At 43.2% G+C, this 25,460-nt stretch overlaps 1 protein-coding gene across 5 annotated transcripts in view; it reads right to left on the bottom strand.

Annotated features, from left to right (window-relative positions):
- Rabgef1 (RAB guanine nucleotide exchange factor 1) overlaps positions 1 to 25,460 on the bottom strand; it is a 39,487-nt gene that overhangs the window by 12,178 nt on the left and 1,849 nt on the right. For 2 of the 5 annotated variants that reach the window (XM_042688071.1, XM_042688074.1), the window contains exons 1-3: positions 15,326 to 15,408; positions 2,824 to 3,009; positions 2,059 to 2,225 (exon numbers count right to left, since the gene is read on the bottom strand). In XM_042688071.1, the coding sequence (XP_042544005.1) occupies positions 2,059 to 2,225; positions 2,824 to 3,002 (346 nt within the window). In that variant the 5' untranslated portion in view covers positions 3,003 to 3,009; positions 15,326 to 15,408. Of the gene's footprint in view, positions 1 to 2,058; positions 2,226 to 2,823; positions 3,010 to 15,325; positions 15,409 to 25,460 lie in introns of those variants that run through there. The other 3 variants (XM_042688072.1, XM_042688075.1, XM_042688073.1) reach the window with 2 other exon arrangements.

Below are 25,460 nucleotides of genomic sequence, written 5' to 3'. Positions count from 1 at the left end.
ACAAAAAGACCATATGTTTGTGAGCTGGGCATGGTGCTGTATTTCTGTAGTCCCAGCATTAGAAGGCTGAGGCAGGAAACTGAGCTCCAAGTATAGCCTTGGATACAAAGTTCCAGGCTAGGCTGGGCTATTCAGTGAGGCCATGTTTTAGGGAGGAACAGAGAGATGCTGAGAATGAATACATACAGTTGTCAACAAGACCAAAAGCACAGAAAGGTACTAAGAAATTATTGTATAAATAAGGCAGAAGGGTGGTGGTGCTTCCGAATTAAGGATAAAGAACAGAAAGTAAACCTTGAGAGACTTTTTATTTTTGAAATGTTTAGGTGTGTTATCTAGCCCACCAACAGTTTGATGCAAAACAAACACAGGAGCACTTTCTTGGAACATTTTTTCCTCACTAAGATCATGTTCTCTCTGTATTGCCGTAAGATAAACACTACCTCAGAAACTCAGAAGGAAAAAAAAAATCTGTCTCTTAGACTTTCAAGCCTACAAGCAGCCACTTTTGATAAGCTTATGAAGTGGAGGTATTCAACAAATGAAAACAAAGATCCTTATATAAAGCAGTCATTTGGATAGGGGAGAGAGAGGAGAGAGGGAGAGAGGGAGGGAGAGAGAGAGAGAGAGTATACAAAAACCAGTCCTGGGGCTTGAACTCAGGGTCTGAGCGCTGTCCCTAACCTTTTGCACTCAAGGGTAGTGATCTACCACTTGAGCCACAGCTCCGCTTTGGACTTTTTGGGTGATTAATCAGAGAGAAGAGTTTCATGAATTTTCCTGCCCAGGCTGGCTTTGAGCCTTGATTCTTAGCTCCCAGCCTCCTGAATAGGTAGAGCCATCAGTGACAGCAGGAATAGATTTTTTTTTAATTTTTTATTGTAGAGATACTATACAGAGGGTTACAGTTACATGAGCAAGGTAATGAGTACACTTCCTATAGGAATAGATTTTTTTTTTTGGTCGGCCATGGGGCTTGAACTCTGGGCCTGGGCGCTGTCCCTCAGCTCTTCAGCTCAAGGCTAGCACTCTACCACTTGAGCCATAGCGCCACTTCCAGCTTTTTATCTTTTTGCTTATGTGGTGCTGGGGAATCGAACCCAGGGCCTCATGCATGCAAGGCAAGCACTCTACCACTGAGCCACCTTCCCAGCCCGTGAGCACATTTCTTATCAAGCATTGTAAGCCTCCGGCTTTGTTTCCCCTTCCCATCCCTTCATATCCTCCCCCAACCCCCCCCATCCCCCCCACCAAAGTTGTAAAGTTGGAGAAACAAGGTTTTTTGAAACACAATGTCCTCCAACATTGGTTTCATATGAAGAGTATTACTTTCATATATTGTCTGACCACAAAACGTTCTGTTTCCAATCTAGGCTAGTAGTTTACAGAAACCAGAAAGCTGAGCCCAGACTCTGTAGATGTATTTTGTATATCATGCAAACACTCTTCCCCCGTACCCATTCCTCTTCCTCCTCCTTAAAAAAGTAGTAGAAAAGCCAGGCGCCAGTGGCTCACGCCTATAATCCTAGCTACTCAGGAGGCTGAGATCTGAGGATTGAAGTTCAAAGCCAGTCTGGGAAGGAAAGTCCATGAGACTCTTATCTCCAATAAACCACTAGAAAACCAGAAGTGGCGCTGTGGCTCAAGTGGTAGAGCGCGCGTCTTGAGCTGAAGAGCGCAGGGACAGCGCTCAAGCCCAGAGTTCAAGCCCCACGACCGACCAAAAAAAAAGAAAAAAAGGTAGTAGAAAATGACCTTTCTACTGGACACTGGTGGCTCATGCCTGTAATCCTACTCAGGAGGCTGAGATCTGAAGATCATGGTTCAAAGCCAGCCTGGGCAGGAAAGTTCATGTGACTCTCATCTCTATTTAACCACCAGAAAACCAGAAGTGGTGCTGTGGCTCAAGCGCTAGCCTTGAGCTGAAGTGCTCAGGGACAGTACCCAGACCCAGAATTCAAGCCATGGAAGGACGGAAGGACGGAAGGAAGGAAGGAAGGAAGGAAGGAAGGAAGGAAGGAAGGAAGGAAGGAAGGAAAAAAAAAAAAAAAAAAGGACCTTTCTTGGATCCAACCCTGGAAGAAGCACTGAAGAATTTCTTCACTGTTGTAACCTTGCGGGTCTTTTCATTGGTTTTCTTTTCTTCAAATTTGGAAAATGTGAGAGACTGGGCTCCTTGGCTGCTCTGACTGCTGGCAAAGGCCTCTTCCTCTTCCCGCTGAAGTCTAAAATTTCAAGAGAAGATTATGAATAACCTGGACATTCTCCAAGCTTTCCTTGAACCTAAAGATTACCACTCAATTAACTGAGGAAGACCCAAAAATTTTATAAAAAGACACTAAATATGTTAAGTAGGTCTGAAGTCTCTGATAAGTCAGCTAGAACAGAAAACTGTTGTGCATGCTTTCACAGACTTCAAACAGAGCCTTCTCCATCATAGTCATAAGTCACTATATTAGGGTTACCTGAAACAAAGCCTAGTCCTTTTCCTTAAAAAACTCAAAGTGGGACTGGAGAAAGAGATACATAATTACCATGTAATGAAACAGTTCTACTTCAGAGCCTATTGCCTAATAAGGGAACAAAGACTAACATAACTCAACCATAAAAGAATCAGAAAGAAAACCAAACACATAATGAAAAATTTGCTGGAAGCAACTCATTAAATGGTGACTGAGAAGAAAGGCGAACTCATTTCTTTTACTATCATGCTGACTAAACTGGTGGTTCAAAGCAGATGGAGCAAGTATGTGGCAATGACAGGCCAGCTATCTCACTGTGTGCCTGCTATATCACTGTTAACACTCAGTGGGCTATTCCTACCGTTCTGCCAGTTCCCAGTCCTCCTGAATCTGCTTCTGCCTGGCTTTGTGGTACTCCTCCCTCCAACACTTGGAGCAGAAGCCCTGCCAGGCAGGGTTGCCGTAGTAGCCACATCCTTTCTTGCAGAGGAGCTCTGACTGATCCACATGTATTCCTCGGCGTTCAGACTTGAGGCTCATCTTCCTGCTAACCAAGAAACACAAAAAAAGGCATTGAAAATGAATTCACTATCATAATAGTAACCAAAAAATATAATATATAAAAAACAAATGTAGGTACTTGGAATGTGGCTTAGTGGTAGAGTGCTTGCCTAGCATGCATGAAGCCCCGAGTTCCATTCCTCAGTACTATATCAACAGAAAAAGCCAGAAGTGCCGGGCACTGGTGGCTCACACCTGTAATCCTAGCTGCTCAGGAAACTGAGATCTTAGGATCACAGTTCTAAGTCAGCCTGGGCAGGAAAGTCTCCAATTAACCACCAGAAAACCCGAAGTGACGCTATGGCTCAAGTGGTAGTGTGCTCATCTTGAACTAAAGAGCTGAGGGACAGCGCCCAGGGCAAGTTCAAGCCTCAGGACCGGTAAAGGGGAAAAAAAAAAATAGAGGAAAGCATCCAGATGTTGGACTCAACAGTAATTTCTTGGATGTGATACAAAAGCAAGGTAATAAAAGCTAAAATGGGCAAATGGGCTACATTAAAACTTTTGTACAGCAAAGGAAACAATCAACAGAAGAAGCAACTTCCTAGATAAGAGAAATATTGCAAGCCATATAAATGATCAGAGGTTAAGATCCAGAATACACACAGAACTCATACAACAACAAAAGCCAAAACCAAATGACTAATTTTAAAATGGGCTAAACTGATTTGATAGGACCAAAGTAGACAATTCTCCAAAGACCCAGAAATGGCTGACAGACATTGAGGCATACTATCACTAAGCATCAGGAAACTGCAAAATCAAAACCCCAGTAAGACACCTGTTAGCATGGCCACCCTCTAAAACAGTCAGTGCTGGCCAGAAGGTGGGAAACTAGGACCTCATGTAGTCTGTAGGATGTAAAGTGCTACAGCCATCATAAACATAGCATGACTAGTCCTCAAAAAAATTAGAGTGGAAGTATAGCTCAAGTGCTAGAAGAACAGGGGGTGGAGGAAACAGGCAAGAACGCAAGACCCTGAGTTCAAGCCTCACTACTGGCATATAAAAAAAGTTCTATGTAAATAAGATCTGAGTTTGGGGTGTGTGCTCACAGTCCCTGCTACTTGGCATACAGGAGGATCACTTATATGCAAGAGTTCAAAGTGGCCTGTGCAACATAGCAATATCTCATCTCTTAAAAAAGGCACTGGTGGCTCACGCTTGTAATCCTAGGTACTCAGGAGGCTGAGATTTGAAGATAGAAGTTCAAAGCCAGCCTGGGCAGGAAACTCAGTGAGACTCGACAGTACCTAGACCCAGAATTCAAAGAAAGAAAGAAAGAGAGAGAGAGAAAGAAAGAGAGAGAGAGAGAGAGAAGGGGGAGAGAGAGAGAGAGAGAGAGAGAGAGTCTGGTGCCAGTGGCTCACGCCTGTAATCCTAGCTACTCAAGAGGCTGAGATCTGAGGATCACAGTTTAAAGCCAATCCGGGCAGGAAAGTCCATGAGACGCTCATCTCCAATAAACCACTAGAAACCCGGAAGTGGCACTGTGGTTCAAGTGGTAGAGCACTTGCCTTGAGCTGAAGAGTGCAGGGGCAGTGTCCAAGCCCAGAGTTCAAGCCCCACAACCGACCAAAAAAAAAAAAAGAGAGAGAGAGAGAGAGAAAGAGAAAGAGAGAGGAAGGAAGGAAGGAAGGAAGGAAGGAAGGAAGGAAGGAAGGGAGGCAGGCAGGCAGGCAGGCAAGCTAGCTAGCTAGCTAGCTAGGCACAATGGCTTAAACTTGTAATCCTAGATACTTGAGAGCAGTTCAAGGCCAACCTGAGCAAAAAGTTTGGGGGACTCATCTCCACAAATACACTGGGAGTGGTGACATATAGCTATAATCCAGCTATACAGGAGACATTCAAAAGAGGATCTCAGTCTGACACCAGTCTCTGGGAAAAAAGTGAGACACAATCTGAAAAATACAGGGGCTGGGACATGGGTTGGAGGTAGAGTGCCTGCCTCACAAGTCAGAGACCTCCCAGTTCAAATTCCAGTAATGCCAAAAAAGTTTTAAACAGAATGATTATGTAACTCAGCAACCTGTTTCTCTCTCTCTATGGCACTTACTGGCCTCAGGAAAGAAGAAATGCAGTGAGGCAGCATATTACCTGGTAAGCCTGCAGAACCTTGGCAAATCCAAACTCATGTTATAAGGTGAACCTTGAGGACACGCTACTGAATAAAATAAGCCACTCACAAAAAGACACTCACTGCAGGATTCCTCTTACATGAGGTCTAAAGCAAACTCTTAGCAATAGAAAGCAGGATGGCATTGCAGCGGCTAAGACTACTTTCCATATACCAAAAAACAGCCAAGATGGCAAATGTACATTAACAACACGGTTTAATAAATGAATAAAATTTTGTGTGCATATATATGCTGATTCTGGACCTTCAACTCAAGAGTCTTATGCTCTCAGTTTTTTTGCTCAAGATTGGTGCTCTACCACTTGAGTGACAACTCCACTTCTGGTTTTTTGCTGGTTAACTGGAGATGAGAGACTCACCAACTTTCTGTCCTCAGCTTTGTCCCCTGAGTAGCTAATCCTAGCGCCTGGCCCATTTATCCTTACTTAAAATATATATATATATATATATATATATATATATATATATATATATATATATTACATTTGGCTGGGCACTGGTGACTCACTCCTGTAATCCTAACTACTCAAGAGGCTGAGATCTGAGGATCATGGTTCTAAGCCAGCCTAGGAAGGAAAGTCTGTAAGACTCTTATCTGATTAACTACCAAAGTGGGGGTAGGGGAAGTAGAGCTGTGGGTTAAGTGTAATGCATTAGCCTTGATCATAAGAACTCAGGGACGGGCTGGGAAGGTGGCTCAGTGGTAGAGCACTTGCCTTGCATGCATGAAGCCCTGGGTTCGATTCCTCAGCACCACATAAGCAAAAAGAAAAAAGCTGGAAGTTGCGCTGTGGCTCAACTGGTAGAGTGCTAGCCTTGAGCTGAAGAGCTGAGGGACAGCGCCCAGGCCCAGAGTTCAGGCCCCATGACCTGACACCAAAAAAAAAAAAAAAAAAAAAGAACTCAGGGATAGCACCAGGCCATGAGTTCAAGCCCCATTACGGACAAAAATAAAAAAATAAAGGAATGGATCCTCATGGTTGCTACCAGAGGGACAATTTCCTTTCTTAAATATTCCAGTACAAAATGTTTTTGGCTCAAAAAGACAACTTCATTTCAGTTTCATGAAAGTGAACACTTCATCTTCACATAGTACATTTACCACAGAAGTGAGTGTAATTAAGGTATCAGAATAGTTTGATCATTAATATGGCATTCAAGGCCCTCAGTAACTCAGAGACTAACAAAAACTATTATTTGTCACCACCCACCAAATTGGGTGCTCCAAATTGGGATGGGTATTTCATCTAATCATTCAAAAGCCAAAGCAGATGCCATCCTCATTTTATCAGCTGAGAAAAGTGAAATTTAGAGCAATTTCCAAAAGTATGTAGGTGCTAGGAAAAAAAACAAAAAACAGGCAAGCGGAAAATAATGAACCCCAGGTAAGATTAATAAAATTCCAGCCGGGCGTCGGTGGCTCACGCCTGTAATCCTAGCTACTCAGGAGGCTGAGATCTGAGGATCGCGGTTCAAAGCCAGCCCAGGCAGGAGAGACCATGAGACTCCTATCTCCAATAAACCACTAGAAAAGTGGCGCTGTAGCTCAAGTGGTAGAGCGCTCACCTTGAGCTGAAGAGCTGAGGGACAAGTGCCCAGGCCCAGAGTTCAAGCCCCACAACCACCAAAAAAACAAAACAAAACAAAAATTCCAAAATTATACATATATATTTTTTTCTGTGCCTATACTGGGGCTTAAACTCAAGACTTCAGTATTATCCCTTAGCTTTTTTGTTCAAGGGTGGTGCAGTATCACTTGAGCCACAGCTCCACTTCTGCCTTTTTTTCTTTTGGTGGTTAATCATAGGTAAGAGTCTCATGGATCCTTCTGCCTGGGCTAGCTTCAATCTACAGTCCTCAGATCTTAATGTCTTGGGTAGGTAGGATTATAAACATGAGCCACTGAAACTCAGCTAAGAACACTACAATGCTTATATACATCACTTGCAAACTCACATCGTGAAGTACAAATTTCAATCACTATATCTTTTCCCAAGGAAATCATCCATGTGCATAGCTCAACCTAGAAAATTTCCCCCACACTTCTTTGCTTTTTCAAAGATACATTCCACACAGAAATGGAGGGACAAAGGGTGAACAAATGCAGCAGTGGTACTCAGTAGACTCTATGTAGAAAATGAGCTATACAAATTATGGGTAGAGATGGGAGGGAACTACATTTTACCTGACTTATGTATCTATAAGCCCTTTGTACATCACCTTTATAATAACAATGAAAAAATCAAATAAAAAAAAAGATACATTCCACTGTTAGAAGAGACTGTTTCCGTGTGTGCTGTTTATAGAAGCATCCTGAGGAGTGGCTCTGCCTTCCCCCAAAATGTACAAGGGAGCCCAAGGTGTGTTTTGGATTGGCACTGAAGACAGAGAGGTTTTGTACTCAGCCTTCATGTGAATGGGTCTCGAAGATTTGACACAAGTTTCAGGGCTTCTAGAAGCTAGAAAGCTGTTTCAATCAAAAGGGGGGGAAAGTGCATCTTGAGTTGATAATTAAAACAAAAAACTTCGGGTTTCCTTATTAGACCATTAGGAAAATAATTTGGGTTTTCTGCAAAGCTCTTTCCTAATCTGATTGATAGGTTGAATATAACAAGGTCTCCATTACCTTTGATAGTCAACTGGATCTTAGCAATGTTGTAGAGATTCATTTTTATCAAAGCCTATTTTTTTCTTGCTGCTACCATAAAATAGATGCTGAAGTTAGACTGAGTAAACAAGAATCACTGAAGAACTAGAGAACAGAGAGAGGCTCTGTTCCCCACCTCTACTGACCCTACATGAAAACAGAGGCAGAGGTTCTGTTGACATACAGAAGAGAAAAAACTGATTTAGAAAAAGGAGAAACTGGGCTGGGAAGGTGGCTCAATGGTAGTGTGCTTGCCTCGCATACATGAGGCCCCGGGTTTGATTCCTCAGCACCACATAAAAAAGCCAGAAGTGGTGCTGTGGCTCAAGTAGTAGAGCACTAGCCTTGAGCTGAAGAGCTGAGGGACAGTGTCCAGACCCAGAGTTCAGGCCCTACAACCGACCAAAAAAAGAAAAAGAAAAAGGAGAAACTACTATGCAAACTATGAGGTCTACTCTGGTCAAAGCTAAGGAATTACTGTCCCTACTTCACAGCTGAAGAAACAAAAGCTTAAAGGAGTGAGACACTTATCTAAAGATAAAGAGCTAATGTCTGAAATAACACCTTAACAAGCTCCAAAGTCAGTTTTCTTTTCTTCTACATCATTTAAAATGTATGTAATTTGCTACCCAACAATTTCTATTCAAATAGTCCTCATTCTTCTTCACAAAAAGTAAACTGCAGAACAACACAGAAAAAGGTGGCACTCTCACATGCATTTAAGAAACTACAAAATTAAGCCCCACATCAAGAGGACTTTACCACTCATGCAACTTACAACTTTTTATGAAGTGCCACTGGTGATGGAGTGGACAGAAGCTTATGAAGCTTAAAACCAGAAGCACAGCAGACGGAAGAGTACTGAAACACAGAAAGTACTAGGCATGTGTGGAGTTGTGGTTACTGTGACTTGGAGAGAATGGGGGGTGGGAGGGAGGCAGGGGACAGACACCAGATCTTAAGGGGCCTGGAATTGAACTTTCAAGGGTCTTAAAAAAGATTATATAATATCTAAAAAAATTAAATCCCCCAACAACAAATCCTCAAAGAAACAACTGCCCAATAAATAAGTGGGCTAAAGACTTAAAGAGAAACTTCTCTGAAGAGGAAATAAGAATGGCCAATAGACACATGAAGACATGCTCAACCTCTCTAGCCATAAAAGAAAATGCAAATCAAAACAACAATGAGATTCCACCTCACTCCAGTTAGGACAGCTATAATCAAGAACTCTAATAATAGACGCCAGAGGGGATGTGGCCAGAAGGGAACCCTACTGCATTGTTGGTGGGAGTGTAAACTTGTTCAATCACTTTGGAAAGCAGTATGGAGGTACCTCAAAAGATTCCACATGCCGGGCGCTGGTGGCTCACGCCTGTAATCCTAGCTACTCAGGAGGCTGAGATCTGAGGATCGCGGTTCAAAGCCAGCCCGGGCAGGAAAGACCGTGAGACTCCTATCTCCAATAAACCACCAGAAAACCGGAAGTGGCGCTATAGCTCAAGTGGTAGAGCGCTCGCCTTGAGCTGAAGAGCTGAGGGACAGCGCCCAGGCCCAGAGTTCAAGCCCCACGACCGACAAAAAAAAAAAGATTCCACATAGAGCTCCCCTATGACCCAGCAATCCCACAAGGCGCATAACTATGTTTATCGCAGCATTATTTACAATAGCTAAGATATGGAACCAACCCAGATGCCCCTCAGTAGATGAATGGATCAAGAAAATGTGGTCTCTCTCTCTCTCTCTCTCTCTCTCTCTCTCTCTCTCTCTCTCTCTCTCACACACACACACACACACACACACACACACACACACACACACACAGGAATTCTATGCCTCCATCAGAAAGAATGACATTGCCTCATTTGTTAGGAAATGGAAAGACTTGGAAAAAATTATATAAAGTAAGCCAGCCCAAAGAAACATAGGTCCCATGGTTTCCCTTATTTGCAATAACTAATACATCTGAAGGACAAGCAGAAAAGGTCAAAAGGTATATATGATCATATAAGATGAGGTTAAGCGAAATGAACCCCAAGATAGGGACACACTTTTTTTCTTTCTTGCTATTGTTTCTAACATATTTATAATGTACCATGTGATTTTTTGGTTTCTTTGTATGTTCCTCCCTCATGGTATAACCCCTGTTTTCACTGTATTTGATGTCAGTGCCCTGCATCTTGTATATACACTTCTCTAATTTGAAGAGGGAAAGGGAGAAAACAAAATGCTTAAATAGGGATACAGGTTGTAACAATGAGATGCACAAGATACTATGTGGAAAATGAACTTTACAACTTTGGAGGGGCGGGTAAGTTGTAGAGGTGGGAGGGAAGGGATGGTAGGGGAAAAACAAAGGAGGAAGCAACAACGCTCCATAGGAAATTACTCATTACCTTGCTCATGTAACTGTAACTCCTCTGTACAGTATTTTTACAATAAAAAATGTACAAAAAAAAAGACTATGTAAAAGAGAGGACATTTCTCCAGTCACAAAAGCTGCAAGCCAGGAAAGTAAATGGAACATAAGGGATATGGAAGAAGTTAGACGTAAATGGAAGATGTTAGGTGTAACAAGTCATATGACGATGACTTTAAAACTACAGCCCATAGAGTACGTACTAAAGCCCCTGAAATGGAATGGGAATGGCATGGTAAGATCTCCATTGTAAAACTCAAGACTTGAGAAATTCTGTAGTTTGGACCCTGACAATTCCTCACAGGCCTATGCCTGTGGCACTAACTGGGAGGAGGTGGGGTGGCCAGTCAGAGCGAGGTCATGGAGAGCCTGCGCTGGCTCTGTTATTGTTGGTGGTGGTGGTGGCGGTAGTCCCTGGTGGGACTTTTACTAAAGGTATTGCTCTACCACTTTAAGCCATAGCGCCACTTGCAGTTTTTGAGTAGAGTAGTTACCTGGAGATCAGTCAGTCTCACGGGGACTTTTCTGCCCCTGCTGGCTTCAATCGTGATCGTCAGATCACAGCCTCCAGAGTAACTAGGATTGCAGGTGTGGGCCACTGCCACCCAGCTTGTCCCCTGCTCTTTCTCCACCACACATTCCAGCCATGATGTGTAGTCTCACCACAGGTCACCTGACCATCAACTGACAGCTTCATAATTGAAAGCTTAAATAAACCTTCCACTTTATATGCCATCTTTGTCAAAGTGATGGAAAGCTGACTAATAATCGTCTGTCTTCTAGCATGACAAAGTAAGGAAGACAATGAATCGCCCTCCTCAGAAGCGATTCCCCTCTGCTGGTGGGTGCATGTGTGGGAGACACAGGATGTACTCCGACTTCAGGCCCTCCCCCTCACATTCCCGAGGTGGCCTTCCTCCCCATATTCACATAGTCCTGCTGGTCCAAGCAGAAGTTTTACCCGGAGGACAATTCCAGCTGTGTTGGCACAAATAATCTTTGCCGGAGTATTAAGGTATATAGACACAGAGTAACCCCCAAGAAGGAAGTTATGCATAAAACAAAAACAAGGTGAGAGGGTACGCACAGGTATCAGCAGATACAGAGAAAGGCTTCATAGACTGTCCAGTTACATCTGAAAGATACGCTTTGAGCACTATTTTTTTTTTTTGGTCCAGTCGTGGGACCTGAACTCTGGGCCTGGGCGCTGTCCCTCAGCTCTTCAGCTCAAGGCTAGCGCTCTACCACTTGAGCCACAGCACCACTTCCGGCTTTTTTCTTTTTGCTTATGTGGTGCTGAGGAATCGAACCCAGGGCCTCAGGCATGCAAGGCAAGTGCTCTACCACTAAGCCATCTTCCCAGCCCCTGAGCACTATTTTTAAGGACGTTCAAAAGCAAAAAAGGAGTAGGGAAGGAAGACTGAGATTTAAAGTATCACTGAGAAAATGAGCTATACAACTTGTGGGTGGAATGGAAGGAAAAAACCAGAGAGAAAAGACGTGATATTGTCCAAAAAGAAAGGTACTCTTTATCATATTTATGTAATTGTAACCCCTCTGTACATCACCTTTATAACAACAACCAAATAGGAAAAAAACCTAAAAAATGTTTTTAAATAAAGTATCACTGGAAATGGTGCTGTGACTCAAGTGGTAGAGCATTAGCTAGCCTTTAGCAAAGGAAGCTCAGGGGCAATGCCTAGGCCAGAGTTCAAGCCCCAGGATGAGCAGAAAATATCACTGAGCTTGTGGAGAGATTACTTTCCTGCTCCAGTATAACTGGGTCAATCCAGAAATGAGGACTAGGGCACAAGGACAGCTCCACTAACGGCTCAGGGTCTAAACATTCAGAGTACATGACACCTTTCTATCAACTACCACACTTTCTCACCATCAGCCAACCATGTGGTGACTACAGCAATGATTTGACAGAGAGCCCACAGAAACCCACCACTAGAGAAGAGAACTACACTTGTCGTCTTTCCACTTCTTGGCCCCAATTGTGCAGATAGTTGTGGAAATACATGATCAAGAGGAGTAACTGAAGTTCAAGTTGTCTCAATAGATGAAATAAAAGATAAACCCCCAAGGAACAAAAAGCACAAGAGAAATTGGGGAGAGAAAAATCAAGAAAGCACATCTCACCTGGGCTCAACCATAGAATGTGATAAACAGCCAATCAAAATCTACCAAACTATTCATTAGCTTACCTTAGTTATAGGGGAGGAATGTCCTGGCCTTATTACCACACTGTTACAATGTATTCAACCTCATCCCTGGTCTACTTCCCCCTTCCAAAAGAAATTGCAGCAGGATTCATTGTTCCATTTTCATAGTTGCAAATAATCTACTTCAACAGTATAAACTTTCCATTCCCCTGGTTAATCTAATCTCTTTCACCCTACCCACTTGGACAGTCTATTTCTCTTTCCCCTGTTGACCAATAGCTTGCCTTGACTTTCCTTATGTTTTCATTAAACTTGTTTTTGTTGTTGTTTTTGCCCCCTGGTGCTTGAACTCTGCCTGGGTACTGTCCCTGAGTGTCTTTGTGCTCAAGGCTAGTGTTCTACCACTTAAGGCACACACTTCTTCTAGCGTTTTTCCTGCCTGGGCTGGCTTCTAACTATGATCCTCCTATCTCAGCTTCCTGAGTAGCTAGGATTACAGGCATGAGCCACCAGTGGCCAGCTTTTGGTTGTTTTGTGTTGTTGTTGTTGTTTGGGGGGGTTGGTCCATCATGGAGCATGAACTCACAGCCTGGGTGCTGTCCTTGAGCTCTCTGGCTCAAGGCTAGCACTCAACCACATTGAACCACAGTGCTACTTCTGGTTTTCTGGTGGTTAACTGGAGGTAAGAATTTGACAGACTTTCCTGCCCTGGCTGGCTTTGGAATGTGATCCTCAGATCTCAGTCTCCTGAGTAGCTAGGATTACAGGTGTGTGCCACCAGTGCCCAGCCACCTATACCTGTATGGCAAAATTATTTATCTTCTTTTTCCCTTCCATCTTTCTCTTCTCTCCTCTAAGTAACCCCTTAGTTTCATACCTACAGAATTTTTAAATGAGCAAAAGCCTTGAACATTCGAGTTTCAATCAGCCAATGTTAGTGGCTCTCACCTGTAAGTCCCTGCTATTTAGGAGGGCTGATATCAAAGGATCAATTCAAAGCCAGCCCAGGCAAGAAGGTCAATGGAAAAAAAAAAAAAAAAAGCAGGGGGGGCTGGGAAGGTGGCTCAGTGGTACAGTGCTTGCCTTACATGCATGAGGCCCTGGGTTCGATTCCTCAGCACCACATAAGCAAAAAGAAAAAAGCCAGAAGTGGTGCTGTGGCTCAAGTGGTAGAGCGCTAGCCTTGAGCTGAAGAGCTGAGGGACAGCGCCCAGGCCCAGAGTTCAGGCCTCATGACTGGATCCCCCCGCCCCCCCCCCCCCAAAAAAAAGGGAGGAAGCTAAATAGGAGCTCAAGTGGTAGAGTGCTAAACTTGGACAAAAAAAAAAAAAAAAAAGGTCAGGGACAGCACCCAGGCCCTGAGTTTAAACCCCAGCACCAGCAAAATAAATAAACAATACATCTACACTATTAACACTAAGGAATTAATCTAAAAGCTACTGAAGTCATGTCTATAAGCAAAATATATGGCTGTAAAAATCTATGGAACCCTTAGACAAGCAACAAGTTAGAAACTATAAAAAGAGATCCTGTCCAAGATATTAAAAAAAAAATCAAGAAAATGTTTTAGTGAGAAAATTATGTGACCTACATAAAAATATTGAGAGGCAGGCACCAGCCCTGTGGCTCACCTCTGGAAGCCCAGTTACAGGGATTAGACTGGGAAGGGGCAGAGACTGGGAGGATTACAGATTGAGGTCAGGGCAGGCAAAAAAAAAAAAATAGCAAGTGCCATCCCAACAGAAACAAGAGCTGGTATGGTATGAACGCCTGTTATCACAGCTATGCAGGAAGCTTGAAGAGGAGGACTGAAGTCTGAGTCAAGTCAGGGCAACCAAGAGTCTATCTGAAGAGTAACTAAAGTAAAACGGGTCGGGGGTATGGCTCAAGGGGTGGAGTACCTGCCTAGCAACTGTGAGGACCTGAGCTCAAACTCCAGTACTGTCAAAAAACAAAAAACACTTGAGATATAAAGATATATAAGGATATAAATAATGTAAAAACATACCAAGACACAATATTAAATCAGCATTATGTATTATCAAAACGGCAAGCGTTCCAAAAGGTTTACTACAAATAAAATACATAAATACATAAATAAAATACATAATAAAATACAAAAGACTTTTTTTTTTTTTTTTTTTTTTTTTTTTTTTACAAAAGACTTTTTAAAACTAGCAAAATGATTGCATGTGTCATCAGGAAGAATAAGCAAGAATTCTGTTGCTGTTGCTTGTACTAGGCTTGAATTCATGGCCTGCACCCAGTCTCTGAGCTTCTTTTGCTCAAGGATACTGCTCTACCACTGGAGGCACAGCGCCACTTATGGCTTTTCCGGCCCAGTCTGGCTGTGAATGGCAATCCTCAGATCTCAACCTCCTTAGTAGCTAGGATTACAGATATGAGCCAGCAGCACTGGGCAAGATTTTTTTCTCTAAATTAACTTAATTTTTCTGAAATGTATTCTGCAAACAAACTGAAGCACATAAGGTAATTTAATATAAAAGAAGTTAAGGGGGGGAGAAATGGGAAGGGAAAACAAAGGAGGAGGCAACAATGCTTGATAAGAAATGTGCTCATTACCTTGCTCATGTAATTGTAACCCCACTGTACAGTATTTTCACAATAAAAAAAATAAAATAAAGAAGTTAAGAGATGGGTGACAGTGGCTCACTCCTGTAATCCTAGCTACTCAAGAGGCTGAGATCTGAGGATTAAGGTTCGAAGCCAGCCTGGGCAGAAAAGTCCCCGAGAGATTCTCATTTCCAATTAGCTACTCAAAACCGGAAGTAGGCTTAAAGTGTAGAGTGTTAGACTTGAGCAAAAGAGTTTAGGGACAGCACCCAGGCCTGGAGTTCAAGCCCTGATCAACAAAAACAAACAAAAAGCCAAAGTTTTCTAAAGTCAATTTTAGAATAATTAGCAACTTACCATACAAGATTAGTTTTATAGGCATCTTGAAGAGTTAAATGTTTTTAAAAACTTAAAGAACTAAAATTATAGTTAAAAAAGTCCCACAGAGATGAGACTTCCACGGAGGTAAGAATTACCTAAAGCTTACAAGATTCAGGAAAATGAAGAAGGAAATGAAACTTGAGTATGTAAATAAAAAAAAGCCCATCTAGTTTAAAAAAGGCCTTACCTGTAACCAAAATAGAAAGGCAAAAAGAGAATGGAAAAAATATTTAGAGCTAACTATGAGACATTTTATTATACTTTAGAAATAGTACTAATAAAAAAAGACTAAATATATGACAGCTCTGTAGGACAAGGACATAGTCTATTCAAAACTGTCAACGAAGCCAGGCACTAGTGGCTCACGCCTGTAATCCTAGCTACTCAGTAGGCTGAGATCTGAGGAGCACATTTCAAAGGCAGCCAGGGCAGGAGAATCTGGGAGATTCATTTCCAATTAACCACCAGAAAACAGAAAGTGGTGCTATGGCCCAAAGAGGCAGAGCACTTACCTTGAGCAAAGAGCTCAAGAACCCAAGCTCTGAGTTCAAGCCCTATGACCAACAAAACAATAAAAAAGCGAAAACTGGTGTCTCATGCCTGTAATCCTAGCTACTCAGAAGTCTGAGAACTGAGGACCATGGTACAAAGCCAGCTCAGGCAAGAAAGTCCAGGAGACTCTCATTTCCTCTTACCCACCAAACAAACAAATAAAAAAAATAAACCAGAATGAAGCTGCAGATCAAGTGGAAGAGCACTAACCTTGAACAAAAAAGCTCAGAGACGATGCTCAGGCCCTGAGTTCAACCCCCAGGACTGGCACATGCACATGCATGCGCGCACACACACAGTGAATGGTTCAGAAATGGGATGTCAAAGAGTAGATGATTTTTTTTTTTTTTGGTCAGTCATGAGGCTTGAACTCTGCGGCCTGGGCACTGTCCATCAGCACTTCAGCTCAAGGCTAGCGCTCTATCTCTTGAGCCACAGGGCCACTTCCAGTTTTCTGGTAGTTAACTGGAGATAAGAGTCTCATGGACTTTCCTGCCCGGGCTGGCTTTGAACCATGATCCTCAGATCTCAGCCTCTTGAGTAGCTAGAATTACAGGTGTGAGCTACCAGCACTGGGCTTCCATTGTTGTTGTTGTTTGCCAGTTCTGGGGCTTAAACTCAGGGCCTACGTGCTGTCCCTTAGCTTCTTTTGCTCAAGGCTAGCTCTCTACCACTTGAGTCACAGTACCACTTCTGGCTTTTTCTGTTTATATGGTATTGAGGAATTGAACCCAGGGCTTCATGCATGCTAGGCAAACAATCTACCACTAAGCCACATTCCCAGCCCCCTATTTTTATTATTATTATTAATTTTAAAATAGAGTCTTGCTATCTTATCTTGCCCAGGCTGGCCTCAAACTTCTGGACTCCTGTAATCCTTCCCATGCCAGTCTGATGAGTAAGGGGCTGCTAGCATACTGGCTTCTTTCTTTTCTTTGTTTTGTGGTGGTGTGGGGACTGAACCCAGGGCCACTAGCATAGGAAGCTAGCACACTACTCCTGAGTTACATCTACAGCCCTTGTTTCTTGTTTTATTATGTATTTCCCTAAGAAGATGAACCATTTTTATTAGTATTTATTGGCAGAAGTTAACTATGCATATTCTGGCATCAGCCAGGGGCAGGTGGCTCACCCCTGTAATACGAGCTACTCAGGAAGCTGAGCTGAGGTTGATGGTTGAAAGCTAGTCAGAGTAGAAAAGTCCATGAAACTTACTTCCAATTAACTAGCAAAAAGCTTAGAGAGGAAATGAGTAGTAGAGTCTTAGGAAAAAAGCTGAGTGTAAGGCCCTGAATTCAAGTCCCAGGACAGACACAAACACACAGACACACATAGGCACACAGTGAAGACACCACAACTTTTTTTTTTTTTTGGTAGGTCGTGGGGCCTGAACTTGGGGCCTGGGCGCTGTCCCTCAGCTCTTTAGCTCAAGGCTAGCGTTCTTACCACTTGAGCCACAGCGACACTTCCAGTTTTTTCTGTTTATGTGGTACTGAGGAATCGAACCCAGGGCCTCATGAATGCAAGGCAAGCTACCACTGAACCACCTTCTCAGCCCAGGCACCACAACTTTAATCAGATTTATTGTTTCAAATTTGTATCCAAGTTTTACCAATTTTTAACATCACACAAAGAATCAATGTGCCTGTTGTTAAATGTAACAAAACCAAGTATCCCAAATAATTCCAAATGATCACCACCAACACCCAACATGAGGTAGGATTTAATGTTGCAGAGCAGCATTCTTAAGAAATGAGTTCAGACAATCTTCCATTGTACTGAATCACACCCCCTGTAGCTGAGCAAATTATGACTCTCATCTAGCATGTCACTGCCCAGGCTAACAGCTCAGCATCACGTGTTAAATAACCTGTTTGCTCCAGGCTACTTTCCAGCATTCTCTACCTTCCCTTCTAGTTTATACCGTAAGTACCCAGCAAAAAGTTATTTCTCAGCCGGGCGCTGGTGGCTCACGCCTGTAATCCTAGCTACTCAGGAGGCTGAGATCTGAGGATCATGGTTCAAAGCCAGCCGGGGCAGGAAAGACCGTGAGACTCCTATCTCCAATAAACCACTAGAAAACCAGAAGTGGTGCTGTAGCTCAAGTGGTAGAGCGCTTGCCTTGGGCTGAAGAGCTAAGGGACAGCACTCAGGCCCAGAGTTCAAGCCCCATGACCGACAAAAAAAAAAAAAAAAAGTTATTTCTCACTGGGCAAGTCCTAGCTACTCAGGAGACTGAGATCTAAGGATCACAGTTCAAAGCCAATCTGAGCAGGAAAGTCCATGAGACTCTTATCTCCAATTAACCACCAAAAAACCGGAAGTGGTGCTGTGGCTAAAATGGTAGAATTGTACTGAAGAGTTGAGGGACAGCCTGGCCACAGAGTTCAAGCCCACAACCACCCAACAAAAAAGGTTATTTCTCTTAAACTCTACCTAAAATAACAGCAAACTGCTGGGTGCTAGTGGCTCATGCCTGTAATCCTAGCTACTCAGGAGGCTGAGATATGAGGATCGTGGTTCAAAGCCAACCTAAGAAGGAAAGTCTGTGAGACTCTTATCTCCAATTAACCACCAGAAAACTGGAAGTTTTCTGAGCCCTGTGGCTCAAGTGGTAGGTAGAGTGCTAGCCTTGAGCTGAAGAGCTAAGGGTCAGTCCCAGACCCAGGGTTCAAGTCCACACACACACAGAGCAAACTGCAAATATCAATCCATAAAGCAGTCTCTACCTATAAAGGTTGGTTGTTTTGTCTTTTTTCCCCCAGGTGTTTGTTAGTTTTAACTTTGCTGTAGTCTTCCCTTAGTAGATTGACGTACACAGACACAAGAGACTTATGAGCAATACAAAAGAGTAAACAAACCTTGAGTTAAGATTTGTTAAGAAGTGACAATTGACTGAATATGTTATGTTTTATTTTTGCTGGTACAGCTATTGTTGCAGAACTAGGATAGAATATAAGACTTTCCTCACATTAGGTAAATGCCCTACCACTGAACCACATCTCTATCCCTGGCTGTTATTGATACATCATTTACCTACCTATATACCCAGCTCACTGGGATCACAAGCACTGCCATGCCCAGGCTGACCTTGAACCACTACTTTCTAGAGCTCCATTTTAAATAGCTTGGATTACAGACATGTGCCACCATACCCAGCCCTCTTCCTTGGTTATTTGAGACAGGGTCTTACAGTGTAATCTAGGCTGTCCTTGAATTTACTGTGTAACCCCTTCTTGCCTATAATTCACAATCTTGCTGCCTTACCTCATCAGTGCTAGGATTACAGGTATGAACCACCATGCACAGCTTGATACTATGAGGATTTTGAGAACAGTTTTCTAAAACATAAAATACATAAGTAAAATGTTCTACTTGGCTGCACTAGCAACTGTACTTAAAAATGAGTATAATTGGATATATAAGAAGTTATTGGAGAGGCTGGGAAGGTGGCTCAGTGGTACAGTGCTTGCCTTGCGTGCATGAGGCCCTGGGTTCGATTCCTCAGCACCACATAAGCAAAAAGAAAAAAGCCAGAAGTGGCGCTGTGGCTCAACTGGTAGAGCGCTAGCCTTGAGCTGAAGAGCTGAGGGACAGCGCCCAGGCCCAGAGCTCAGGCCCCACCACCAGACCAAAAAAAAAAAGACGTTATTGGAGATTTTGAATACTTTAATCATCATTAACCCAACAGAAGAAATAAGTGTACAGACTTGCCCAGTGGTATAGATCAGTAGCAGGGCACCACCCAGTAAGTATGATGCCCTAGATTCAGTCCCCAGAAGCACCTCCACCCCAAGAAAGGTGAAGCCTTACTGGACAATTAAGGTACTACATTCCACTGACATAAAACACACAGCCACCATTTATTGGCTGTGTTTGGACCTAGACTGGTTAGGCCTGAAATCCCATCTGATTAGGTAGCTTTTGGTTAGAATCTGAGAATCTTCACTTCAAAACTCTGAATTTATGGACTAGGAATGTGGCTTAGTGGTTGAGTGTTTGCCTAGCATGCACGATGCCCTGGGTTCAATTCCTCAGCATCCCATAAACAGAAAAGTCTGGAAGTGGTGCTATGGCTCAAGTAGTAGAGTGCCAGCCTTGAGAACAGAGAGGCTCAGGGATGGAGCACCAGCTCTGAGTTCAAGCTCCAGGACCAGCAAAAGACAAACAAACAGCTGGGCACTGGTGGATCACGCCTGTAATCCAAGCTACTTAGGAGGCTGAGATCTGAGGATCGCAATTCAAAGCCAGCCGGGGCAGAAAAGTCTGTGAAACTCTTATCTCCAATTAACCACTAGAAAACTGGAAGTGGTGCTGTGGCTCAAGCAGTAGAGCACTCGCCTTGAGCTGAAGAGTGCAGGGATAGTGCCCAAGCCCAGAGTTCAAGTCCCTCGACTGACTAAAAACAAACAAAAAACAGTCCAGGCCAGGCAACAGTGTCTCTTGCCTGTAATCCCAGCCACCCAGGAGGCTGAGATCTGAGGATCATGGTTCAAAGCCAGCCCAGGCAAGTCAGTGCCACTCTTATCTCCAATTAACTACCAAAATGCCAGACATGGCTCAAGTCGTAGAGACTTGAACACAGAAGCTCAAAGACAGTGTAGTGTCCAGGCCCTGATTTCAAGCCCAAGGACTGGCACAAAAAAAAAAAAAAAAAATCCGAAGTGTTATAGCGGGAGCCAAGTATATTATCTAAAAACTTGACTTTGATTATTTTTTTTTCTTTGTGCTGGGTATGGGGCTTAAACTAAGCCTGGGTGCCTTCTCCAAGCTTTTTTGCTCAAGGCTAGTGCTCTACCACTTGAGCCACAGCTCCACTTACAGCAATTCTTCAATCTCAGCCTGCTGAATAACTAGGACTACAGGTATAAGCCATTGGTACCCAGCTTTTCTTTCTTATTAGTGTGGTGCTAGGCATAGAGCATAGGGCTTGGCACATGCAAAGCACATTCTTTACCACTGAGCAACATCCCTAGTCCCTGTGCTAAATTTTTCCATACCTCTTTCTTTAAGAAGTTATTCAGGGCTGGGAATGTGACTTTGCAGTAAAGGGCTTGCCTAGCATGCATGAATCCCTGGGTTCAATTCTTCAGGATCACATAAACAGAAAAAGCGGTAAGTGGTGCTCTGGTTCAAATGGTAGAGTATTTGCCTTGTGCACAAAGAGGCTCAGGGACAGAGCCCAGGCTCTGAGCTCAAGCCCTAGGACTTGTTAAGGGGGAGGGGAGGGGAGAGAAGAGGAGAGGAGTAAGGGGGAGAGGAGAGAGGGAGAGAAAGAAGTGTACAAAGACTGTGCTGTATATAAATCAATCTATTTCATTTGCTACAAGTTGGTTTTTATAATTTTTATTTACTTTCCCCTTATAATAGCCTGTTCCAAACTTTAGTCACAAGTTCCACTCATTTTTCAGGAATGCATTTAAAAACAATGCCAAAAGCTCTATGGAAATGTAATTAAGAAACCAGATATTATTACATAACTATATTTAGGAAAGAACTGCTCCACCCATTGTTTATTAAGTCAGGTGAATAATAATGGACTCTATTAACTCTAGGCCTAGCCTGTATTAGTGGTAGGTAAATATGAACTATTCTTACTTGAAAGGACAGCTCATCAGTTTGGCCAGAAACCAGAACTAAAAACTAGTACTGGACAGTTGTAAGATAAATGGACCCGTTCTCTCCTCCTTCTCTCTCTCTCTCCCTCTCCCTGCCTCTCTCCCTCTCTCTCTCTCTCCCCTCTCTTTTTGCCAGTCCTGGGGCTTGAACTCAGGGCCTGGGCACTGTCCATGAGGTTCTTTTGCTCAAGGCTAGCATTCTGCCACTTAATCCACAGCACTACTTCTAGCTTTTCCTGTTACTGAGGAATCATACCCGGGATTCATCCATGCTAGGCAAGCACTCTAGCACTAAGCCACATTCCCAGCCCCCCATTCTCATCTTAAAAGTAAATTTCCTGCTAGACATTGGTGGCTCATGCTGTAATCCTACCTACACAGGGGGCTGAAAGCTGAGGATCATGGTTCAAAGCTAGCAGGGACAGAAAAGTCCATGAGACTCTTGTCTTTTTAAATAACCACCAAAAGGCCAGAAATAGAGCTGTGGCTCAAGTGGTAGAGCCCTAGCCTTGAGTGAAAAAGCTCAGGGATGGTGCTCAGGTCCTTAGCTCAGTCCTAGTACTGGCACATGCACATGCACACAAACGCACACATGGGCGCACACACACACAAAAGGGAAGGAAGGAAGGAAGGAAGGAAGGAAGGAAGGAAGGAAGGAAGGAAGGAAGGAAGGAAGGAAGGAAGGAAGGAAGGTTGGTTGTATGCCTGGAATTTTCAAACTAATGCCCTCTATGTTGGAACTAAATACCAAGACCTACTTCTGGAATCTAGCTTTAGGCCGAAAGTGTGGTACTCCTGCGCCTATTTATGGAGGGAAGCTGATTTTCCTTCAAATGCCCCCAGGATAAAGTATGCCAGTTAAAACATAGGGCTCTGTGTTTAGAGGTACTGGAAGAACTTGTCAGAAAGTACAAGCTAAGCCCACTCCTGACAAATTCATTGCAGAGGCTCTACAGAGGAACAAAATGTTTCCTGAAGGTAGCTTCAAAGAGTGTAATCCACCTATTCATCCAGATAATCTATAGCAGATCCTTACTCATTTTTAAGACCTAGAAGCTCAGATTATATTATTGTGCAGCAAAGAACTCACTTTACTGAGTTAAATGCTGATGTTGTATCACCAGCCTACACAGTAAGGCCAGGAATCCCACTAAAACACTGATCATAACACAACATCCATTATCTTTACCGAAGGGTGTAGCTGAGGAACCTCTCCTACATGGAATCTTTGAGAATCCAAGGGAAAATGAGATTGTTTTTTCTCTTATGGTTACTGAACCATGTAAACGATTAACTCTCTGAACTGCTGCTGAAAAGCCAGGCCCCTTAACAAACGGCAAATACTTCAGTCTGGTATTTTGTGTAGAAGAGGTGCTTCCATCTCAATCTTCCCTCAGTTCTGAACTCATCTGCTCATCTCTGCAGGTTAGCAACAGTATGTTGCATACATTCCTGCAAGTCATTAGGAAAACTTTCTGGAACAAGATGTGCTACAAGTGGCATGCCTCATTTTTAAAAATTACAGCATAACAAGAAGACATTATTAAACATTCATCCATTATTAAACATCTCATGAGTTCAATTTCTAAAAGCATTTTTAATGTACTCCAAATGCCACATAAAGGAAAACACTTCCTTAGCAGATATGCCTAAAATTACATGTTTCTAACAATTATTTATTAGGGAGGGACTACACAAATAAAACATTCAAAATTATCTATCCTCATGTGCTGCCTCATGCCTGTAATACCAGCTACTCAGGAGACTGAGATATGAGGATAGCAGTTTGAAGCCAGCTGGGGCAGAAAAGTCCACGAGACTCTTATCTCCAATAAACTCAGAAAAAGCTGGAAGTGTCACTGTGGCTCAAGTAGTAGGGCGCTAGCCTTGAGCACAAAAGGGATGGGGGAATTATTTTGTGTGTGTGTATGTGTGTGTGTATCTCCTCTATGTAAAAATTCTCCCAAAGCCCTTTTAAATACAGATCGAATTACCATAAACGCAATTTTGAGTATTCATTTTGAGTGGGAATTGGGTTAGTTAGAAAGTGGATTGTTTAAAAAAAAAAAGAAGAAGAAGACAGAGGAACAGAAGTCGTTCACAAGATTTCTGAGCAGCTCCTGAGCAGTCCGGTACCTGGCTGGCACAGAAGACACCAATACCATTTGTTAACTTAGACAGGGTAGAAGTCAGAACCTCAAAAACTCTTGCTACCTTCCTGCTTAAAGGTTCAGCAATCTTCTTGCTGTATGTAATTCTAGGAAAATAAAATGCTTAAGATTCAAGGATAAGGCCAGTGGTATAGCTCAAGTGTAAGGTGTTGAGTTCAAACCCCAGATCCTCCTAAACCTGCCAAAAATTGACAGAAAGACTGATTCAGAATTGGGCCTGAAAAGTCAGAAGTAAATTTTTGTGTGTAAATTTACGATTCCTTCAGTATGCCATTTGTTTATATATTTTTTTATTTAGTGCCAGTCTTGGGGCTTAAACTCAGGGCTTACCTAAGTCCCTGAGCTCTTTTGCTCAAGGCTCTCCACTTGACCCACAGCTCCACTCTGGCTTTCTTAGCAGTTAACTGGAGATAAGAGTCTTGAGAGCTTTTCTGCCCAGGCTGGTTTGTTTTTGTTTTTGTTTTTTTTTGGGGGGGGAGGGTCCGGTCGTGGGCCTGAACTCTGGGCCTGGGCGCTGTCCCTCAGCTCTTCAGCTCAAGGCTAGTGCTCTACCACTTGAGCCACAGCGCCACTTCCGGATTTTTTTTCTGCTTATGTGGTGCTGAGGAATCCAACCCAGGGCCTCATTCATGTAAGGCAAGCGCTCTATCACTGAGCCACCTTCCTAGCCCCTGTCCCTGAGCTCTTTTTCTCAAGGCTTTGAACTTCAATCCTCAGATCTCAGCTTCCTGAGTAGCCAGGATTACAGGCATGAGCCACCAGCGACTGGCTTTAGCTTTTCTTGAACACATAGTTATTACTGTGGAAACAACTGCTAACCTTTTTTTTTTTTTTGGTGGGGGTGGGCAGGAAGCCGGTCATGGGGCTTGAACTCTGGGCCTGGGTACTGTCCCTCGGCCCTTCAGCTCAAGGCTAGCACTCTACTACTTGAGTTTTCTGGTGGTTAATTTAAGAGTCTCATGGACTTTTCTTCCTCGACTGGCTTTGAACCGCGATCCTCAAATCTCAGCCTCCTGATAGCTTCTGACTTTTAATTGTACTGAATTAGTTGATCATGATCAGCTATTACTCTTCTTAGTGACAAGCAAAAAAGTTCTACTACACAAAAATTTCACTGTATCGCCGGGCGCTGGTGGCTCACGCCTGTAATCCTAGCTACTCAGGAGGCTGAGATCTGAGGATCGTGGTTCAAAGCCAGCCCGGGCAGGAGAGACCATGAGACTCCTATCTCCAATAAACCACCAGAAAACCGGAAGTGGCGCTGTAGCTCTAGTGGTAGAGTGCTCGCCTTGAGCTGAAGAGCTGAGGGACAGCGCCTAGGCCCAGAGTTCAAGCCCCACGGCCGACAAAAAAAAAAAAAAAATTTCACTGTATCAACAGCAAAAATATCATCAAAAACAGGAATTTCAGACAGGTGCAGGTGGCTCATGCCTATAATCCTAGCTACTCAGGAGACTGAGGTCTGAGGATCTCAGTTCAAAGCCAGACTGGGCAGGAAAGCCCTCAAGACTCTTTATGTCCTCCAATTAACTACAAAAATAGTTGGAAGCAGAGCTGTGGCTCAAGTGGTATTGCTAGTCAAGTGAAAAAGCTCTGGGACAGTGCTCAGTCCTTAAGTTAAAGCCCACAATTGGGTACAGTTTTTTTTATTTTTTTTTTTAAATGCATGCTAGCCAAGTTCTCTACCACTGAACTATAGGCTTAACACTTCACATTTTTTTAAATTCTCGCTAACTTAAGTCTCACTAATTTGCAGCATTTTAGAACTTT

The sequence above is a fragment of the Dipodomys spectabilis genome, unplaced genomic scaffold (genome assembly GCF_019054845.1).
Source record: "Dipodomys spectabilis isolate Male_0828 unplaced genomic scaffold, ASM1905484v1 ptg000112l, whole genome shotgun sequence".
NCBI classification, from domain to species: Eukaryota; Metazoa; Chordata; class Mammalia; order Rodentia; family Heteromyidae; genus Dipodomys; species Dipodomys spectabilis.
Note: the sequence above shows the minus strand (reverse complement) of the source record. Positions and strands in the feature narration are given on the sequence as shown.